Genomic DNA, 23,657 nt, shown 5'->3' with positions numbered 1-23,657 from the left:
CAATACCTAGTTACGCCCCTGCAAATCACCAGTATTGTGACAGGAAGCTGCTTACTTTTTGTTTGCTTTCAAAGCCATCATCAAGAGGAGTTATGATCTTTATATTCGTCACCTTAACGTCCCCCGTTACGCCTCCCTTTTGGCAGTGGATAGAGTTATCATCTTTTTGCTCCAGTAGCACCAGTACATCTCCACGCTGTTTGTGTTAAATACAAACCAAATATTAACTTCACAGCTGAGCAACAGAGGCATACATTGTATTATCTATTCCTTTAGGTAACTGCATTATAGGAAAGCGGGTGAATGTAATGCATTAAAACGCCTATGTGCAGTAACTTAGCAGTGCATGGGTTAATTACTTGGCTTTTGCTAAAGCTTGTAGCACATTGCTTAGAGCACCCACATATTTTAGGTTTGGGAACTCGATGATCATTTGTAATAATTTATAGTTGTGCGAGAGCTGAGACATTCTATGATTCCTCCCTGTATGTCACTAGCCTGAATCTGGAAAGTATTAAGTGTTCTTGGGTTTTAAAATGGATATTCAAAATATGGTGAAAAAATATCTGGACTTATCAAGCATATTTAAAGGTCTGTAACTATCTATGCATATGTCAGGCTAAACATCTGCATGAATGAATGTTTGCTAAGGGGCTCTCTCCTATCTCCAGTCCAAAGGCATAATAGATAGATTAAAGGGCTTTTCGCTAAACAATTAATGTGACCAATGGGTGTGAAGCACATTTGCATGACTGTAGTAGGGAATTAGACTGTAGTCTCCACCAGGGCTGGGTCAGTCTTGAATTAGAGAATGCTACATTATTTGTTGACTATATAAGCAATATAACTACAATCCTTGAATAGCTGCAAATAAATGTTGGCAACACACACAGGAAAGTGAATTCAGAGAGTATCGTTAAGCAAAATAATCTGCAATGGTAATTATATAAAAAGTAATACACTGGTAAAATAGAATATAGGTTAGGGGTCTTCTAAACTGGTCAATATGAGCAACTCTTTGAAGCAACGTTCTCACCTGATTAAAACTATAAAGAAACCCCAAGTGATTGGCATAAACTATTTATCCGATGGATTAGAAGAATATCTACAATATAAATGCATGTCCTGAATTATATATTTATTTCAGACTATTAAAGAGAAGAGAATCCTCCCAAATAATGAAAGCACTGCAGAGCTATATTACAATAATTGTCTGGTCAGGTAAGAAGCCCATACACTTCAGAAACACTGTAGGGAATGTGGTCTTCCTAGTATTCAGAATTGTTATATAGTAACACATCTGGCACAATCACATTTACCACATTCTAATCCGTATGAAAGGCCTTGGACAGAAATGGAAGCTATTCTTTTAGGAGTGTATTCTCTATACACCTTATTTTTTCTGTCACCCAAGGAAAGACCCACATCCAAACACTTCCCTTCGACTATGTGGTTTTCTCTAATATTGTGGGATGATGGATGATAAACGATATAGCCCTGTACTAACGCCTTCAAAATTATCCCACTCTGGAAAAATCCAGCAAGTTTACCTGGACCATTTTAAGACTTCTTTAAACTTTGGACTGTTTATAGAGTTAGGCTTTTAGTAGATATAACTTCACACAACTCCTTAATGGAGGCCAGAGATCTTCAGGAATGTTTTCATCCCTCTCACTTTTGTTTTTTTTTAGTTTCTTGAAATCAGAATTTTGTATCATTCTAATCAATCGATAAGAGAAGACCCAATTATCCCCACCAGAAACATTTTGTAACCCGAAATCAAATCCCAATGGGCTCATCTCAACTTTCTACAGATGTGAATAAGCCATGACCAATCTATAAAGGATATCCATAAACTAAATAGGTAAGACCATAGAAGCTGAAGAATGGTCACAAATTAAAGAAAGTAGTAACAGAAGTTCTGCACATGTCAAAATCAAAGATATACCTTTCATTTTTACAGAGAGATCTTGTATCCACTCATTCCTATGAATTTTGTCCTAGTGCTCTAGTTTTTTAGTGTTTGGTATTCCCTTGAGGGTCCCATGCACTTTGGGCCATGTGAATAGCAGCCGGTCATTAGTGCTTGGCCTGCCATCTAGCCAAAAGGTATTTTACTTTCTATATTCTGATTTTATTCTAATTGATTAAATTCTAGAATCTTTAGGAACATTTCAATCCAGCGTTTGAATAGTTTGGTTTATATTGGTTTATATTGTTTAATCATGCAAAACAGGCATCATGTTCCACATATGGTGGAACTGAACTAAAAAAAACATTTTTTTTAAGAAGTAATAGGAGTTCTACTTCTCTTGTGCCCTTATTCGTTCCTTCATCCCACCCTACCAGATACTCCCAAACATACGGCAATTCTTACTGGACAAATCTTAAATGATGCAAGTTGTTTGATTGCATCTTATAGTATATCCCCATTCACTTAAACGGACAACAGTATTTAGCTAAATATGGCAAACATAGCATCTTGAATCTATAAGGAGTATTCTGCATAATAACTATAGTCAGCTTTTTACCAGAATACACCAAACTTATATCATAGAATAGGATCAGGACAACAGGTCTTGTGTAACTTGAATTCTCTCTACATCCAACGACAATATATACACAGTATATTGGCGTACTTTTAGCAGTTAGACATAATACACAACCATAAAATGTACCTGTTCATAAGCTATCACTTTCCTTGCTAACAAAGGGACCAGACCAGCACAAAAATGGGGATAAAGCAGGTTTACAAAACTGTTGTGGTCCAATTTCTGCTTTATTGAATAATGTTCCTATTCACTCAGAAAAGACTCTAAGGAACTAATGATTGGAATATAATTGCAGTTTCCTCCCTTTTCTTTCACCTATTTCCATTTAGAAGTATTAAACCTTTCAATTCAATATATAAACTTTAGTTACCTGGTGTTTAGCTAGTTAGCTTCTGTGATTACTGGATAGCACTGTACTACTCTGTATTCTGCGCAATTGCAATGTAAGGAATTATACGCATGTGGTGAGTCAGATGGCATCTATAACACAAATCACCATGGTGAGAGAGATCTCTAGTAGGGTAGAATGCACATATCATTACTGTATCAAAGATGAATGATTCAGTGGTGAGACTGATAAAGCCAATACAGTTGTGTAATGGTGGGTACACACTAGACGATATGCTCCCTGAGCGATATCGTGTAGTGTTGTCCCCGGCAGGCTATGCTCAATGTCGTTCATGACATTGAGCACAGCCGCTGAACGATATCATTAACGATATCGTTCAGCGCCGGGCTCTCTCCCCCATTCCCTGACATGCAGCAACCTGACGAGATCGTCAGGTTGCTGCATGTCAGCCCGATGAACGATGATGACGAACGACCAGCGGGAACGCGCGTCGTCTTCATCGTTCATCTTTTTGGTGTTAAAAATGGACGAAAATGGACGTTCAGTCGTCCACTTTATCGTACAGTGTGTACGCACCATAAGAGTAATTGGAACAGCTCTGGATCAGCAGACCTTTCAGGGGATGTGCTGTGCTGCTCCCCTAGTTGGGTTGCCAAGTTCCCTCCTTACCACTTTCCCTATAATTTACATTACAGGGACTCATTTCCAACATTTGAGAGTTCCGTTTCCCGTCTTGCATTCTTCTGTACAATGGGCCTGTATCAGTAAGGATCGCTATTGCGATCGCAATAGCGTTTACACACGCAGTCTCACTGTGAAGATGTGCTAATGATTGCAATCGCAATGCCATACGCAGCCTAACATAAGGATGCCCAATTTACCTCTGTACACATCCGTAATACTTAGCAAGACTGCAAAACTGAGTACCATCGCAGCCTCATGCACACTTGCACAAGGTGTGACCTTACTCAGAAGTTGCTAACCTCAGCGCACGTATGGCATCGCAGTGGCAAATTTATGCATGCACCCTGTAACGGCGTTCAAACGCACTGGCACACCTGCGTTTCGCCGAACGCCCCGTTACCACCCCCAAATGGAACTTCCTGTCAATAACTCTGAGATGGTTCTGAGTAGTCACTGCGATCGCAGTCCTTATGGCAGTGGAGTCTTTCGCACACTGCGATGCATGCGCAGAACGCGACAATTGGCAGATCCTTGCTGAATCAGGCCCAATGTACTGGACATCTACTGGTACAGGCACTCAGTCTCCCATCCTTTGGGCTTATTCCAGAGGTAGTTAAGGGTTATTTCCCATATCCACTAGCCCAGGTACCAGAAATCTCTTGAAGATGGTGCTGGCAAACCTTGCACTAATGGATTCGCTTCCAGCAACTCCAAAACTCAATACAGTCCTCAATGTGCAAACAAAAGGCCAAAAACATTTCCGGTATTCAAAATAATTAGATATACTAGATTAGAAGATACTCAATCAGGAAAGTTATACCAGTAAGATTTGCTAAAGTATTGGAAAAATATCTCTGAGTAGATCCTAACATATAATGCATATCATGGTTCATGGGCAAATGCATCAAAACCCCTCTCTGAATCAAACTAAATTTAAGACCATACACAATAGCTGCCAGCTTACTTTGCCCCACGTAACACTGGTGCTAGCAGGATTCCTGTCACTGACATTCCTTCCCGCGTCTCGTCAAACAAGAAGTTTGGAAAACCCTAATGGCAATATCCCTCTTATAAAAACCCCTCTCTTGCTAGTCACCTGACGTTGTGCGTCACATTTAATGCCATCAAAGCTTGCAAGGCCCTGTCATTTGCTATACCTCATTACTACTTGTTGCACAGTAAGTTTTGGAGTGTTCATATTACTGCCTCTAAGGCCCGTATTCAAGTAGATGCAAAAAGCCGAGATCTGCAAACATTTTTTGCAGAATGTGAGTTTTCGCCTGTCGGAAAAGTATCACCGTGGGGAAACCACTCTGCACCCTAGGAACAGCCCCCCTAAGTATAACTGCATAAAAAAAAAAAATAGAGTAACACCCCAAAAAATTAGTTTGAAAAGGGGGGTGAAAAAGTGCAAAGTGGGGGTACAAACTTAAAAAGTAACAAAATAGATTTTAAGGGAGTCTGCAAGTAGGGGTGAGGTGTTTTCTTGATTGCAGGTGCGTTTTTTTTTTTCAAACTTTACCGATTTTAAAATATGCTAGCACCCACTTTCAAGTACCCCAAATTTGACAGGACTACTTATTTTCACTAAAAAAAACTGCTTAATGCTATTCTTCACCACTACAGCAAAGACCCTAATTAGAAGAAATTGATACACCTTAAGTACCCCAAATAGCTTTATTAGGGCTAATCGGGGGCATGTACATTGATCCACAATGTTAGTGCATCTTTTAGGGGGTTTCAGGCTGATTTCCCCAAATCTGACAGCACTTTTCGCCGGGTTTGCATTCGCTGAGGTGCGTCTTCGCGTGTTTTGAAATTGAATACGGCGAATAGCGGGGGCGTGCACGATAAGTTACCGCAGCTAAAAATGCGCGATTTAGACGAAAAGTCTGCCATGCGAAAAAGTATCGCGGGTGCGAAACTAATTGAATACGGGCCTTAGTTGGCTGTTTTTGGTTGAGTCGGTGGTTTTGGATGACAAGATATGGTAAATGCTAGATCTTCATTTCCAATGGCTACTTTTCACTGTTTTGGTCTCCAGTTTTGTTGGTAATAAACTTTAAAGCTCTATCAATAGATTGTCATGTCTCCCCAGGAACAGTCACCCCAGTCATCCATACTGACATGACGGGCCTCCATTAAGGATTTTACAGTAGGTAGAACAAAATCCCACTGAATGTCAATGAGCTGCTCTAACAATTAAATACGGATATTATATATCCACTACTCACATATTAGAATTTAGGCCATAGCTACTAACTAATAATTGCAACTATAAAATCACATTATTAATATTATCTTAATACACTATAGAAGACTAAAAGACAAGCAATGCAGTGTTGGCGTCATTAGCACATATTTACCTTAAATGACAGCACCTCAGGATTACTGGACACAATATCCTTTTCGGCAAGTCCATGAGGCAGAGGCAACTGAAAATTGAACATTTTGACCAATGAATACACTATGTAATATCAGGGTATACAGACACATGTTTAGCAGCATAACTGGGACTCACTGGAAGACACAAGATCACCTGTCCATGTAGAGATAGGGCTTTCCCATGACAGTCACTGGCTTTCTTTAACCTTTAATGTTTATTCCTACAGTTCAGACTTGATGCACACAGAATAAAAGAATAAAAATACAGTAATCTTACAGTATCATGCACACAAAGGAAGCACGAGGTGGCCATTATGGACTGAACAAAGGACACATAGGTCCCCCTATTTTTTGGCTGCAAAATGCTGGCACTTTGCATACAGCTGGGCGATAGGAAGAAAACCTACTTCTTTTGGATGGGAAAAATTTTGATTTTTACCTTCATATTTTAATGTACAGATGTGTCCTTATACATCTTTGTTGCATCTTTTTTCGCCAAAAATTAATCGAAGTCGCAATGCAATTAACAGATTGTGCTGATTAATCTGATATGTGACACTTGTATATCTGTGTACAACTGAGTCTCTGAATCTGTATATGAAGTGCTATAATGTTGCGACCGCAGTTTTCTTCATTCCAAGTTCCGTTGTGCTTCATATTCATATACAGACTCAGGTGCACACAGATATACAAGTGTCACATATCAAATAAATTAGCACAGTCTGCTGGTCCGTCCTAGTTGCATTGCGACATAAGCCGCGTATCCACTTGCCAATTAAAATGAGCGATTGTACGATAACGTTATCGTGCAAACGCTCATTAATCGTGCATGAAGATGTCGAAAACGATCAGCGATGCGCGCTCATATCGTTCAGTGTGGGCACCTTGTAGGATGAGGAACGACTGAACGATTACGAAGTCGTACTGTCGTTACCCCATCGCGTAATGGATACGCACCTTTAGATGCATTTTCATCGAAAAAAGATGCAAAAAAAGAAGTCCGGCGCTAGAGGAGCCTCACGGGACCTGGCGTCTCACTCACGCCAGGCAAGTCGCACTGCGGGGGTGTATTGAGGCTAGATGTATGAGGACACATCTGTATTAATGAGTGGAAGCAGCTACACTGCTTACTCAGTCAGTATTACGTGAATTAACACATGTGGAAACAAAAGAAATTCATGGGTTATCCACCAGTGGTGCATTGTCTTGTAATGAATCAGAATGTGACTGCAGTGTACCTGAAAATAGTGAACAACACTTTACCTGTGCTCACTTCAATGACTCAAAGTGAACGCAGAACAAGGTAAGTATATACCAGAAGAAAAGGAAACTTCATGGTTTGATTTACGTGGTGTGGGACAGAAAACCACTATTATTTAAAGTTGACAATTTCAGACCAGACGGTAGTGAGTTATGGGCCTGGCGAGTGATGGCTAGCTGGGGACAGAGCAGAAGGTTAGTAGCATACCGTGTATTTATTATAAAGAGGATGTCCAGGTTTAGGTCGAGGAGGTAGATCTGGTTGCTGTCTTTTTACCACTTGACTTTTTGATCTACTGATCCCAGACGTGTTCTGCTTTGCACTCAGGCCGGCATCAGAGGATGATCGAGGTAAACAATCTCGATTTGAGGCATTTTTGGAAATTTTAGGGGGAGGTGGCCTTCCAGGCGGCCCTTTCTGTGTAGGTGGCTGGGGAGTTTCCATCACTTTAACACCGATTGGCCTAGATGGGAATATATGGTAAAATTATGCCATAATAAGCATAACACTTTAGTTTTAATTTTATCTTAAGGTGCGTACACACTAGACAATATTTAACACGATTTGCCCTATTTCGACACATTGGAATGACAAATTGTGTAAAATATGACCAAATCGCGAGTGTCCACTCATGATCACGATGCCGATGCGTGTACCCGCGGGTTGTACGTTGCAACTTCAGATCTTGCCTACAGCAGGCAAGATCTGACAATTTCGTTAACAAGATTAAGGTCGTTGGTAAAATAGTTTGTCAGATTGGACAATTTATGCAAGATATCGTTTGTCTGGGAGTGCAGGGGAGTTGCTGGGGGAGTTCAAGAGAAATCGTTGACGACATTGCATCCTTTGCGAGTCGTCTAGCGTGTAAGCACCTTAAGATGCAAGGATACTGCAAAACAAAGATCGCAATTCTCAATGGTGAGCAGGAAACTGCAAAACATGCTCTAAAATGCACCGTTGGTTAAATTTTGTTTTGTGTTCTTGAAAGAATTGAATTTTGCCAAAAGAGCTGAAACAAAATATGTAACAAGCAGCCGAAACACTTAGCAGCATATCCAATTGGGAGCAAATTTTTAAAAAATATTACGCTGCGGGGGTTTTGTCGCAGGTACAAGATTTTTGATATATAAATTGGGTGCGAGATTTTTTTATTTTGAGCGCGCAATTTTTTTTTGTGCACCTTCAGAGCAGGTTTAATTTTTCCTACATTCGTTATTTTTAGGAAAAATTGTCGGGAATTGCTTCAGAACCCCTAAGAAAACCCACCTAATGACTAATTAAGCAATTGGAAGTTTCCAATGAGCTTAAATAGTCCAATAATTGCATGCCATTATTTGTTATTAAAACCAATTAATTCAGATTGCCCAAAACCAACTTTTGTTTAATTACTGCACCTCCAATTTAATTAAAGCAATTATTATAACAAAAATAATGCATTTATTTTTTTTTTACAAATTCACCTTTTTATCCCATTTATTTTTGCATTTTATTTTTTTTCATTTGAATCTAAAAACTTTAAAAAGTTTGTTTATATATTTATTTTTTGAATTTTTATTGACCTAAAATTACCCCAAAACTAATTTTTTTATAGGTTTTTTCTTTCTTCGTTTTATTCGTACGAAATTAAATGAAAAGAGTTTTTTTTGTTTTTTTTAACATTTCTTTAATTTTTTTGAGAGGACAGGCTGATTTCCCTTTTTTTATTTTTGCTCAGGTATATATATTTAAAGTAAAAAATTGTGCCAGATTTTTTTGTAATTGGATACCGCAGGTATCGAGAGAGCACATACTCGCAGTAATCCAAAATTGGTCACGAGGTCCGCATATTTTTTTATGGACAAGACCTTGCAGCCAAATGGATATGCCCCTTAGCAAGAAAGCACAGTAAAACCAATCTTTTGTCCTATTCTTTTGCAATTTCCAGTAACACTGTAGAACTTTATTGTAATATAGAAAAAGGCTACTTTCAGGTGCTCCAGTATTATTACATGGAAAAAAATGCTCCTTTTCTCCAAGAATTACACATAGCATTACATTTGATAAATTTACACATTTTTAAGGCAAAGAAGATAAATATTGAATCACAGTGGTTTCATGAGGCCACATTATTAAACATACTGCCTCTGATTTGCAATAATCTTCAATAACCTAATTAAGCAGACTGGCACTTTCTTCCAGAACCACCCCTGTAATACACATTCCAGATTTATCAGAATAGCCAGCAGCTTTCTCACATACTACTTATTAATATAATGCCAGACAAATGTGAGTATTAATACTGCGCACAACCTTAAAGTTAATACTTCAGTCAATGGCAAAAGAAATCAATTATTTAGGAACCAGTCACACAAAACTAGAAGAGAATCCCGGATAGTTACGGTTTGCCATCAATACAGATACACATAATATTACTGTTTACTACAAGATCATGTTTGTTATGGTTCAATACATTCAGTCTATAAAATCTAGAAAAAAATGTGTCATGGAATATAAATAGTTTACTCTAATCTGGTGTGCCACCTCCCAAACAATTTGAAAAAACAAACCTCGTAGGTAGCGCGGGCCTGGACCAGGTCTCTTCTACACTGTCAAATTTTTCCCACTCCTGCAAAATAAATATTTCTGCATAAAGAGTCTAAAAAACTACAAAAAAAAACTAAAAGATAGGTTTATTGAATATTAAAGGGCAACATGTAGCTGGCGATAAGCAAAGTTTTACAAAGCAGTGATCAATGTGTGCTACAGTTCACGGAATCATGGATTGTAATGCGTTTTCTGCTTTGCAATTCTCTACTATATATTTGCAGACAATTTTGAACAGCTCTCTTGTAGCATAATATCGCTCAAGCTATTCCAATAGACATATATTACTCAAAGGGCCCAATATGGCAGCATGTTGTAACAATCCTAGCACAGTGTCCAAAAATACTAGGCTAACATGCATAACCATAGTATGAGAAGAATTATAAAGTCACTGCAATTTTGCTAACAAAGTATAAATGCTAAGAACCTACTTTTCTGGCTGTAGGACGTGCTCTTGCCATTGGCTTACTATAAAGACTCCCCACTGGTTTTTCAGCAGGAAGTGGGGGAGGAATCTGGAGCTCTTCGCATGCTGTAAATAGAAGTAGACATTATACCATTTGGTGAGGAAATCCATCACCTGTACTCCAAACATTTCTTCATGCTACCCAAGCTCTTTTCCTTCATTTACATGAATTGACTGATGATAACATTAAGTGATTGGTGCGCTATGAAAACTGGTGCACAGGTGACAGCACAGAAAAGTATTTGTATACCCTATTAACCAGATTGTAGTTCATCTTGTACAGTTCACAAAATAAAACAAAAAGACCATCTAGTCTTTCTACATTAGTTCCAATGTTCTTAATCAAATCAATCAAAAGAAATCAAAAGAAATGATGTCACAAATGTTGATGCTCGCCATATAGTCAATTCTGTTTGAGTGCTACAGTTAAGTGTTTATCTAAAATAAAAGCTGGAAGCCATCTTGTTCACAAGTAAAATAAAAGTGCGTCTCTGAGAAAATGTTCTGTGTAAAAACTTCATAATATTATTTTGTATTCTAATGAAAGGTACACACTAGACGATATGTCATCCGATCTGGCGGATCGGACGTCATATCGGGCACATCGGCCAGTGTATACAAGCTATGTCGCTGATGATGCATGCTCCAGGGCGATATTGTCAGCAGGGGCCATGCAAGCCGAATGCCACATGGCCCCAGCTTTCGCTCCGTTACTGCCAGCATCGGCAAATGTGTATGCACTTGCCGGTGCCTGCCACGGAGGACATTGTGTTGGGTACACATCGTTAAGTGTGAACTCAGCATAACTCAAGTGGGTTTCCCAGGCTTGCAATGTTCCTGATATAAAATGAAGCTATGGTTTAACTGCAGTAAAAACAGCAGATGTTCCGAACGTCTGAATATTTTGTTCACGCGTTTGCCTCTATGCAATAACATGACATTTAATATGATAGGTTAGATTTAATGAATTAACATGTTTTATATAGAAGTTTATTAACCTATATTATGATTGGTAGATAATAGTATAGTCTGTAAACATATTCTCTCAAAACTGTGTGTCTCTCTTGTTCGGACAATAAACCCTTTTCTTTATCCAGACATACATGATTGAACTAAATAATTTTTTGCAAGGTAAACATTTCTATAACAGGGCGGTAAGTAGACATTTGTGAGCCCCTCAGGTAAATGGTCCTCCATGTACTCACATGGGGCTGTTACAGAGGTGGTGGCCCATTGCAGCAGCAACTTCTGCTACTATAGTAGTTACATCTTTGCATTCCGAGCTTCTGCTACACACATGGCATTACAATTACTGAAATCGTGGAACCCAAAACTACAACAGGTGCCCTCCAGGTCCAAATTGACCATGATTTTTAGATGGTTAGAAAATTCCATAGCTTGCTCTAACGCTTTTCACTATAATTACCTATACAAAGGGACAAAGGCATAACAAGATATTGAAAAAGTTGAAGCGGAAAAAATGATGGCTCTATATCAGTTTCCATCACACACATGGCAGTCTCCATCCAGGTACTACTAGCTTCCAGACCTAATTCAAAACAATGTGAAATCTCAGCTCCATGCACTCTTATACATCAACAACCTAAATGCTGTAAATCTAACAGTAATAATTATTCTTAGAATTATGTATGGGTGTCTGATATTTTACTTCTATAAATCTACAATGGTAAAGCAGATAGCTGAATAGAGACATGAACTGCACAGTGATGTGTGAGATGGCAATACAATGACGATGTTGGCCAGTATCCCGGGGGCAGACCATAGAGGTGGCTGCACAGTGCTCACATTTTCCCAGCTTCCCAGAGATTCGGATGACTGTGGGCTTTCTCAGCATAGCAGGCGGAGCTGGCTGCTCCTTCTCAGCCTCTTCCTTGGAAAACAGCTGGAAGGGATCTGAGGAGAGAAAAATTTGCTTTTGGAATGTTTTTGTCATGTTATTAAACACTTCATGTTTTGAATTGGACATTTATAAACTGTTGGCGTTCTTGTGTATATAGACACTGATAAAATTAGAAGAGTCATTCAAAAAATTTAAATAACTACAGAAAAATAAATCTTTAGACATCAGGATTACAAACAAGCCCCATATTTCTTTTCTGAACGTTTTCCATCCATCATAATTAATCAAATAATCCTAAAATATAAAAAGAGAACGTAAAAGAAAAAAACAATGGTACATAATACAATAATATACAATAAGGTCATACTGCAAAAAGGAATTTAGCTTCTTTAATTTATACAGACTTCTTTTAATTTAATTTTATTTATGTTGTGCGGTCTCCCTTTGACCATATTGATTACGGAGTTCCAACAGAAACCAAACTTTCACAAGAGCAGTTCTGCCTTGGGAAGATGGCAATGTTCTTGGGAGACCATGCTTTTTCTGCATGAAGACCATGTAAATTTCTGCATTAAATAAAGTGCCCCTTCTTTGCAGCAAACGCTCCCAGTCAGATTTACGGCTTTTAAAAACATACTAGTTAGTGTCATTGTTGTCCATTAATTAGTTGCAGAGATCTTCAATGGTTGTGTCAAACATGGTAGGCCTTAATAATTCCCTAAAAGTCACTAGTTCCAAACACCTGTGATTTAGGTCATGCAATGGGTTCCGAGATTTCAGCAAAACCAGCCTCATAACTGATTGCGGTTTTAAATTTCGCTGAAATCACGCCGGTTTTGTAATCTGGAAACCTGTGTCAGAGAATGAAACCAAGTCTAAAATCAATTCTTGACTGATGACTTAAGGTGCATATAAACTAAAAGTCAAGAAGTAAAATAAAGTCAAATAATCTGTGAAATTCATTGATACAGTGTAGTTCATTTATAACCGATGTAGTGTTTACATATGCAAGTAGCCAAGCACAGTTTTCTCACTCTCCAGGCAAGCAGAGACAAGCTGTTCTAATCGGTTAGTCTTGAACTAGCCCTGCTGCTTTCATTGCCAGCGAGGCTCCACTAGAAGCATGTTCTTACTCATCCAATAGGGCTTTTATAAAAATAAAGTTTAACCATTGGATCATTATGGATTACTTCAGGATGAGAGTAAATAAAATGCCCATGGATTTTGGAGAGGAATGCAGATAGGAATAAGCTAAGGGATTGTGTGTTTTTATTTAGAATAATGGAATATTCTCATTCAGTGGGCAGAGCGATATGCTCCAACAGAGACAGGCATGTTGGTACTTCTAGTTCTACAATGTCCCAGTCTGTTTAAGACTACTCACCACAAGACAACAGATACATTTTATATAATAATCTGAGTTAGTTTATTTGACCTCGACAAGTGGATAATACAAAGTGCACTATATTTACTCCTTCCCCTTATATAGGTGCAACAACTATTTTTATTCTGCAGAATGTTTAGGGAGGCTATACCACCTTCTTCAAGCACACCCATTATTCTAATTCTTGCATCTGAAGAAGAGGAAGGAGCCTCCCGAAATGTTGTGCACCTTGTGATGTCTTCTTGTCGAGGTACAAAAAGGTGTGTAACCTTAAACTTTAAATTAATAAAATCATCTCTTGCATGCACTGACTATTGAAATAGTCTCCTTACTGGTCCTTCCCATACCATCTGCCCTACAATCTATACTGAATGCAGCGGCTAGATTGATTTTCTTTGCAAAAAAATCCTCTATTGATGCTCTGCTCTCTCAGTCCTAACACTGGTTGTCTGTAATTTACAAAATCCAATATAAATAACTTCTACTACCATACAAGGCCATAAACAAGACTACACCAACATACATCTCTTCACTTCAGAAGATTTAACGTTACAGAAGTTTTTCATGCTACACACACTTTGTGGAATGACCTCAACAACTTTCTTCTAGCTTCCAAAAACTTACCTCTTCAGGCAAGATTATCATATTCCAGAGAAACCTACTAAACCTCTGTAATATATTCATTTAGCACCCTTTGACACAGTTCACGCAATATTTACATGAGTTCTCTTTCTTTACTCAAACAACACTGTGACCCCAGGCCAACAGTTTTGTAAGCTTGAATCACTAAGACCTTTTTTGCGCTTGGAATCTGGCTGGATCAATATTCAATATTCATCACTTAACCTCATGTGACAAACTCCTATTTCTCCACGGAATATGGTTGTCTGAGCAGGGACCTCTAACCGCTATCTGTCGTCACTCAGTCTAATTTTTTTTAACTGTGTGTCGAATTGTAAAGTGCAACTGAATTCAATTGCTTTATAATTAACTGAATAAATAAATATACTGGTGATAAATAAATAATTGTACTACAAGTGCCAGAATGTGCATTAACCCCCATGCACCAGCAGCTGTATAGGCAAGGTATGTGATATTCCTTGCCATCCTGCAAACCACAACTCCTGATCTATATTTGCATTAATGCAAAATTAGCTGGGTATTTAAAGTATGTGTATAATTTTGTACATGTTTGTAATTGGTTTTGTTTAAATGTATGGGAATCTTTTATGACTTGCTAGCAATAGTCATTACCTGTGTTTGGATGGGGATCACTGAAGCACAGTTTATAGTGTCATACTGCCTGTTTACTTAAACTTAAGGCACCCATACATCAGAGATGGATTGCAGCAATCGTGCAATTTGCAATCGATTGTGTCTAAAAATCTGCAATGTATGGGCTTCACAGATCGCAGATTGCAACCAAAAAGTGATTGGAATTGTTAAATCAGATTGTCCAACATGTTGGATTTCACAAATCGATTGGGGCTGTAAATTGCTAGTGTATGGACATGATCAGCAGATTTGCAGACCGTTACTAGTAAAATGATGGGCCTTTCAAGATTGCCAGATCTGTGTTTGCTGCAATCGATCTGCACATCACTGAAAAAGATCTGTAAATGTATGGGCGCAGATTGCTAGATTGGGAAATCCTAAAATCGGGCAATAAATCTTCAAATTGTTCAATTGTGGTTTTCAGATTGCTGATGTATGGGGGCCTTTAGGGAAGCTTGATGAGGGCAGCTTGGTGTGGTTATGCATTAAGTGTGGTTAAAATCAAGTGTGCATTCTGAACAGTTAAAAAAAACATTGAACAACATCTATTACCAGGTAATTACAAACCCATTACTTAACATTGTTTTTTTTTATATTAAGAAAAATATGCTTCACAAACTTCTATTTCTTATCTCACTACATGGAATCATCTCTAATAGGGGTATTCAATATGGGAGCGAAAACATAGTTTTTGCGTTAATATCGCACTTATGACGTCATTATCGCAGGTTTTAGTTTTACACCGTATTCAATTTCAAAGAATTTTCGCAGGTTCGAAAAGTATTTGATAAAAAACGGGGATAACTTTTCACCATTGAATAGGTGTCGAAATAAAGTGCAGAATTGGGGTTTAGGGGTGCAGGCTTAAAAAAAAATAGCCTGCACCCCTGGGAATGACATTTAAAAAAGAACTGTGTCAAAAAAAGTTTTTAAAAAAAAATAGAGACACCCCAAAAAATGAATTTAAAAATTGGGGTGAAAAAAAAAAAATGGGAAAAAATTGTTTAACAATAGGGAAATAGGTTCAGGGCTATTCTGCATGCATGCGGCAGGTGTTTTCTAGAATAGATTTATAGCGGCAGGTGCACAATTGCAGAATTTTTAACAACTTACTTTAGGGACTTAAACATATGCTAGTACCCATTTTCATGTACCCCAAATTTGATGGGACCACTTAAAAAAACGAAAAAAATAACCTAAGTGCTCTTCTGCATCACTTCTTCAATGTCGGGAAAAAACACCTGCTGCAGCTGTTTAAATCCCCGACTTTCATTTAAAGGCTAAAACGGGGCTACCCATAGTGATCCCCCATGTTTTCACAACTTTAGGGGGGGTCCTACAGTTTTTTTTAAGGAAAAATTTGTATCTTTACGCAAATCCAACTTCGAGGGTTCGCGTTTTCGTTAATTTCATATTGAAAACGGGGATAAGCGGGCGCGCGCCCGATACTTTAACGCAGATAAAATCTCCGATATGAAACGTAAACTTCGACAGAGAAGTTTACGTTTCATATTGATTTCCGCTCTAAGGCTACTACATCCATTATTCTCCCTGCAGCTCATCCTTCTGTACATATTGCTACCTCATTAATCTTCTCTCCTCTTACAAACACACATGAGCTTTTAACTTATCTATACACATTGACAATAACATCCACAACCTGTCACCATAAAAATCTATCATACAAATCCCACCAATATATTCAGATACCTCTCCTTCTATTCAGAGCCGGATTTAGACCTCACGGGGCCCTAGGCAAGCCATTGTTTAGGGCCCCCCTCCATCAAACAATCCTGTACATATATTACAGTAGGTGTCACCGGAGCAAGACACACACATCATATTATAAACACGCATCAATATATATATATATATATATATATATATATATATATATATATATATATGCAGTTTTAATTCTCCAAAGGAAACCTGTCCAATCTGTGGAAAGGCACTCTTGAATCCTGACTAAAAGGTCTTAGGACCTTGAAACGTTGACTGTGTATTTAATCTATCGGTGATCAATACACGTTTTATTGGAGACAAAAAAATGCCGCCTATTCTTTTCCACATGGGGAGGGCCATGTTTTCCTTATCTTGCTCCTGTGACACGGGAGCAAAGGGGGAAGAACAGAGGGAGACGGGAGGAAAGGGGGAAGAACATAGGGGGAGACGGGAGGAGGAACAGAGGGAGACAGGAGAAGGTGAGAGAACAGAAAATAAGCTAAAATCCACCTACACAATAGGTAGTAACTCAGCAAATAAAAATATACACACACACACAATCACACTAGAAACTGGTCCGGCACTCACAAAACATAAGGCATATCCTTGCTTGGTGCCTTTGCTGAGCCAGAAGCTGCAAACATGTCCAAATAGCACGGCACTCAAGACTGTTAGAAATCAAAGTCAGCACAAATAATCGTTTTCAACATTTCATTCAGATGAGCATTTCCTGACGAAACGTTGAAAATGACTATTTGTGCTGACTTTGATTCCTATCAGTCTTGAGTGCCCTGCTATTTGGATAAATATATATATATATATATATATATATATATCTCACATGATCCAATGCTTCGGCATATAGTGACATTGTAAAAACTGTGCAGGTGTCGCCAGGTCAAGTCTTGACCTAGTGACACCTAAAGGATACATGCAGTTTTTAGAATGTCACTATATGAGAAAAAATAATAATAATAAAAATATATATATATATATATATATACATATACACATATATATATATATACACACACACACACACACATACACATATATATATATATATATATATATATATATATATATATATATATATATATATATATATATATATATACACACATACACAGTCCGGTCCATAAATATTGGGACATTGACAGAATTTTCAGATTTTTGCCTCTATTCACCACCACAATGGTTTTGAAATGAAACAAACAAGATGTGCTTTAACTGCAGACTTTCAGATTTAATTTGAGGGTAATTACATCCAAATCGGGTGAACGGTTTAGGAATTACAACAGTTTCAATATGTGCCTCCCACTTTTTAAGAGGCCATTTCATTTCAAAGCCATTGTGGTGGTGAATAGAGGACAAAATATGAAAATTCTGTCAATGTCCCAATATTTATGGACCTGACTGTATGTATGTATATATATATATATATATATATATATATATATATATATATATATATATATATATAATGGTAGAGAGTACTGGTTGTTATAGTCACACTGACAGCCTGGCCCCTTCACTGTCCACTTGACTGCGCCACATGCCCTCTTACACAGTACCCATCATTCCCACCTCACTCCCCTCACAGACACCTCTCAGCAGCCATAGACCCTCTCCCCTCACACCACAGGTCCCCCCCTCACAGCACAGACCCACCCTCCCCTTACAGACTCCTCTCCCCTCAAAGTACACAAACCCCCTTCCCTCACAGACCCCTCTCAGCAGCCATAGACCCTCTCCCCTCACATCACAGGTCCCTCCTCACAGCACAGACCCACCCTCCCCTTACAGACTCCTCTCCCCTCAAAGTACAGAAACCCCCTTCCCTCACAGACCCCTCTCAGTCTCACCAGCCATAGACCCTCCCCTGACAGCACAGATCCCCTCCCCTCAGAGACTCCTCTCCCCTTACAGTACATACACCCCCTCCCACCATCAGCGACCCCTGTCAGCAGCCATAGACCCTCTCCCCTCACGGCACAGACCTCCCTCCCCGCCCAGCAGAAACACCTGTCCCCTCACAGTTCCGTGCCTTTCTCCCCTCCCCTCCCCACCAGCAAATTTACCTGCCTATGACCTCCATATGCACGGCGCCTGCATGGCTCGCCTCTTCACGTAGCTCCAGCCTTAACAGCGGCACAGCGGGGGAGTGAGACAGTGAATCACTGTCACTGTCTGTTGTGGGCGCAGCTGCATCCTCCTCACGGTGGGACTCCATTCAGCAGCAGCATCCCCGAGCCCGCCCCTTCCTGCTTAATGATAGGGCCAGCCAGCCCCGTCCGACCTCAACTCCGCCTCCAGCTTAGTAGCAGCCGGGCCTCCGACATGCTGCTACTACACTGCGCTGGTATGTGTGTCCTGTCTCCCGGCTGGTGCTAGTAGCAACATGATATAAACAGCGCTGCAGGTTCTCCCCAGGCCCAGGGACAGTTTTTGGTGGGCCTGGTCAAGGGCCCCTTGGGACCCGCCGGGCCCTAGGCGGCCGCTTAGGTTGCCTAGCGGCAAATCCGGCCCTGCTTCTATTAGCTGGTGACATGTCACCAAATCCAGGCCCAACACACATGCCACACCCACAATGAGCTATAAATCCAGCTAACCTCAAACATTGCGTGCTTCCCTTCAGTCTCCAAATCACTAAAATGTGCCTTATGGAATGCACGCTCTGTCTGCAACAAACTAACATCCATCCATGACCTCTTTATTTCAACTAACCTCAACCTTCTGGCAATAACAGAAACATGGCTCACACAATCAGACACGGTCTCTCCTGCTGCACTTTCATGTGGTAACCTACACTTCTCACACACCTCCAGGCTTGGTAATTGTAAAGGAGGTGGGGTAGGAATATTACTCTCCCAACCTGTTACATACACAGATCTCCCACAGGTACTTTCACTCACATTTAGATCATTTGAAGTACACTGTATCAAGACTTTCGCCCCTTTTTCTGTGCGAGTTGTTGTTATCTATCGCCCACCTGGGCCACCTCAACAATTTCTGGAACATTTTTCTGCCTGGCTCCCTCACTTCCTATCATCAGACATCTCCACCATCGTTATGGGTGATTTCAATATCCCCATTGACAGTCCACAATCTCCTCATGCCTCTAGACTACTCTCTATAACCTCATCTCTTGGCCCCTCCCAATGGACTGACTGCTATTCATCAGGAGGGCCACTGCCTTGATCTTGTATTCACCCGACTATGCTCACTTTCTGATTTCACTAATGCTCCTTTCCCTCTCTCAGATCACAACCTTATCACACACTCTCCTCCATTACATCAACGTCCTTGAAATTAACCAAACCTAAAACCTGCAGAAATATTGATGCTATTAACTTTCAACAACTATCTACCTCTCTACAACAACAACTCTCACCAATTTCTACATTCACTTCTCCTGAGACTGCTGCATCACACCTAAACCAGATTCTAGAAAAAGTTCTCGATGAAGTAGCTCCAGCTACCCATCACACACCACGTACAGTTAGACGTCAACCGTGGCATTCTAACCTAACAAGGCATCTAAAAAAAACTCTCACGTAAAGTTGAACGTCAGTGGCGAAAGTCTCATACTCCAACTGACTTCCTCACATATAAGACTATCTACAACTCTTATCGTACTTCTCTGGACACTGCCAAACAAACATATTTCCAAACTCTTATCTCTGCTCAAGCCTCTAACCCCAAGCAACTTTTTAATACATTTAAACTGCTTCTTATCCCTCCTTCACCCAAACCACCTGCTACTATCTGTGCACAAGATTTTGCTTCCTATTTTAGGGACAAGATCGATGAGATCAGAAATTAAATGGTACGCTCTTCTTCAGCTAGTGACCTGCTCGATTCCCTACCTGAATCCTCTGGCACATTCTCTTCATTTGATCTCACAAACTAAGATGAAGTATCTTCTCTCTTCTCATCCTCCTACTCTATTACCTCTACTCTAGATCCTTTACCCTCACAAATCCGTAAAGCTCTGTCTCCTGTGCTTATCCCAACCCTAACTAAAATCTGTAATCTCTCTCTCTCTACTGGCAACTTTCCATCACTGTTCTCGCATGCAGTGATTACTCCTATTCTAAAAAACAAAACTCTGACCCCAACACTCTCTCAAATTACCGTCCTATCTCTCAGCTCCAAGCTACTTGAAAGACTTGTCTACACCCGCCTCACACACTTTCTTAACTCACATAACTTATTGGACCCACTTCAGTCCGGCTTCCGTTCCCGACACTCCACAGAGACAGCACTGACTAAGGTAGTAAATGATCTGGTCACTGCCAAGGCTAAAGGCCATTACTCACTCCTAATTCTTCTAGATCTCTCTGCTGCTTTTGACACTGTTGACCACTCTCTTCTCATACAAACACTACAATCCCTAGGTCTTAAGGACACAGCTCTTTCTTGGTTCTCTTCCTACCTATCTGATCGCTCATTTACTGTACGTTTTTCTGATTCTGCCTCCTCTTCACTACCTCTATCAGTTGGAGTACCGCAAGGCTCTGTTTTAGGGCCTCTGTTATTCTCAATCTGTACCTCCTCTCTTGGCAAACTAATCAGCTCTTTTGGATTTCAGTACCATCTGTATGCGGATGATACTCAAATCTACCTATCTTCCCCAGATTTATCACCATCTGTACTGGTCCGTGTCACTGAATGTCTTTCTGCTATTTCATCTTGGATGTCATCTCGCCACCTGAAACTTAATATTTCTAAAACAGAATTAATTATATTTCCACCAGCCAATAACAGTTACCAACCTGATCTCTCTATCACTGTTGATAACTCGACAATCCACCCTGCCCCACAAGCTCGCTGCCTTGGTGTCATCCTTGACTCTGAACTGTCCTTTGTTCCCCACATTCAATCTGTCTCAAAATCATGTCACATACATCTAAAAAACATATAAAAATTCGACCATATCTCACACAAGACACTGCAAAAACTCTAATCCATGCACTTATTATTTCCCGTATTGAGTATTGCAATAGCCTCCTTACTGGTCTTCCCAAAAACAGGTTATCGCTATTACAATCAATTATGAATGCAGCTGCAAGGCTCATCTTCCTTGCCAAACGTTCATCGTCTGCTTTCCCGCTCTGTCAGTCCCTCCATTGGTTGCCGGTTTTCTACCGTATTCAATTCAAAATACTCTTACTTACACATAAGGCTATTAACCAAACCACACCAACATACATCTCTTCACTCATTTCAAAATATCTCCTTACCCGACCTCTCCGCTCAGCACAAGATCTGCGTCTCTCATCCCCAGGCATTACTTGCTCCCATTCACGGTTACAGGACTTTCTTCGGGCTGCATCCACTCTATGGAATGCCTTACCACGCACAATAAGACTTTCCTCTAGTGTCCAATCCTTCAAGCGATCCCTGAAAACTCACCTCTTCAGGCAAGCTTATTAGATCCAAGAACCACCCACATAACCTTCATAGCCTCCATATCTAATTGCATCCCCTTTCACAGTCCACACACAACCTCACACAGTCTCTCTCTCACATCCTCATGACATTTGGCCGACATTCCAGTGTGAATGCATCATGCAGCCCACCAAGAAACTGTGCATTCTGGCTGGACCAAAATGCAATATATAGCACCTATCCTTGTATATCAATGCCTATTTCCCTATAGATTGTAAGCAGGGCCTTCCTACCTATATATCTGTCTGTTAATACCCAGTTTTGTTCTATTAAGGTTTACAATTGTAAAGCGCAAAGGAATATGCTGCGCTATATAAGAAACTGTTAATAAATAAATAAAATAAATAATTGTTAATAAAACAAATAAACATAGTTAGACTGTAACTTTAAATAAATAAACTAGAGGTAGCCATATTGTTTGAGGGCACCACCGCTATGAGAGGATATATAACAATTAAACCATATAATTGCTTAGAGTTCTTAAAGTTACCAACATACTCTGGCGACTATGTTCCAGCCTTCCCAAGCAGTTAATGGCTTTTGGGGATTGCTGGGACTTAAAGTGCCTACACACTTACAGATTTTTTTAAAAAAATGCTCAAATCGTGAGTCCCCACTCACGATCACGATACTATGCGCGTCCCCGCTGGTAGCACATCACATCGTCATATCTACTGTGCTGTAGGGCAGATTTGGCAATCTGGGACACAATGCACTGGAAAAAAGTCCCGGATGCACGTTGGATGGTTTGAAGATGGACTAAATCGTTTGCAGAGCTTCCGGGGAGGAGTTTCAAGGGAAATCGTACATGATGTCGGATCGTGTGCAGATCGGTAAGTGTGTAGGCTCCTTTAGGGCCATATTCAATATTGGAGCGAAAAGCCCGTGCTGGATCGGAGGTTTTGCAGGGATAAAGTATCGGGCGCGCGCCCGCATTATCCCCGCAATCAATTATAAAGGAGCAAAAACGGGACCCGGTGGAAAGGTAATAATTCGGAAAAAAAAGAGGGAATTTTCGGGAATTCATCCAGGGACCCCCTTAATGATGTCCTGACATGGTGGATCACTAAGGGTACCCCCGTTTTGGCCTGCGGAAGGTAAGTATGGTTTTTAAATAGCAGCGGCAGGTGTTTTTTCCACCTGGGAAGAAGGGGTGAAGAAAAGCACTTAGGTATTTTTTTTTACAAAAAAAAACAAACTAGGTGCATCAAATTTGAGGTACATGAAAATGGGTGCAATCCTATTTTTAAGTCCCTAAAGTGCATTTTTAAAATTCTTAAAAAATGCACCTGCCTCTACTACCCGCATTCTTTAAAACACCTGCCGCATACTTGGGAACCCCCCTGAATTATTTTCATTAGGTTAAAATTTTGTTCCCCAAGTTTATTTATTTTTACCCCAAAATTGAACTTATTTTTTTTTGGGGTGTCCCTATCTTTTTTTTTTTCACACAGATCATTTTTAGGGGCCATTCCCAGGGGTGCAGGCTATTTTTTAAGCCTGCACCCCTAAATCCCAATTTTGCACTTTTTTTTCGCCAGCTAAAGGCGTTTTTTTACATTGACTTTTCGCACTGACAAAAAGTCAATGTAAATCGGCGATAAATTATCGCTGATAACGACTTTTCGCTTCAATTGAACACTGCCCTTAGAGTCAGACAATAATTTGTTTAGTGGGC

General features: G+C 39.8%; 1 protein-coding gene across 3 annotated transcripts in view; it reads right to left on the bottom strand.

The window, feature by feature from the left end:
• Positions 1-23,657, bottom strand: part of SH3D19 (SH3 domain containing 19) — a 115,137-nt gene that overhangs the window by 20,091 nt on the left and 71,389 nt on the right. For all 3 annotated transcript variants that reach the window (XM_088448293.1, XM_088448304.1, XM_088448314.1), the window contains 6 exons: positions 12,087-12,194; positions 10,246-10,346; positions 9,778-9,836; positions 7,439-7,694; positions 5,952-6,020; positions 56-196 (listed from right to left, as the gene is read on the bottom strand). In XM_088448293.1, the coding sequence (XP_088304419.1) occupies positions 56-196; positions 5,952-6,020; positions 7,439-7,694; positions 9,778-9,836; positions 10,246-10,346; positions 12,087-12,194 (734 nt within the window). The remainder of the gene's footprint in view (positions 1-55; positions 197-5,951; positions 6,021-7,438; positions 7,695-9,777; positions 9,837-10,245; positions 10,347-12,086; positions 12,195-23,657) is intronic.

The sequence above is a fragment of the Taudactylus pleione genome, unplaced genomic scaffold (genome assembly GCF_031769625.1).
Source record: "Taudactylus pleione unplaced genomic scaffold, aTauple2 ptg000021l, whole genome shotgun sequence".
Classification (NCBI taxonomy): Eukaryota; Metazoa; Chordata; class Amphibia; order Anura; family Myobatrachidae; genus Taudactylus; species Taudactylus pleione.
Note: the sequence above shows the minus strand (reverse complement) of the source record. Positions and strands in the feature narration are given on the sequence as shown.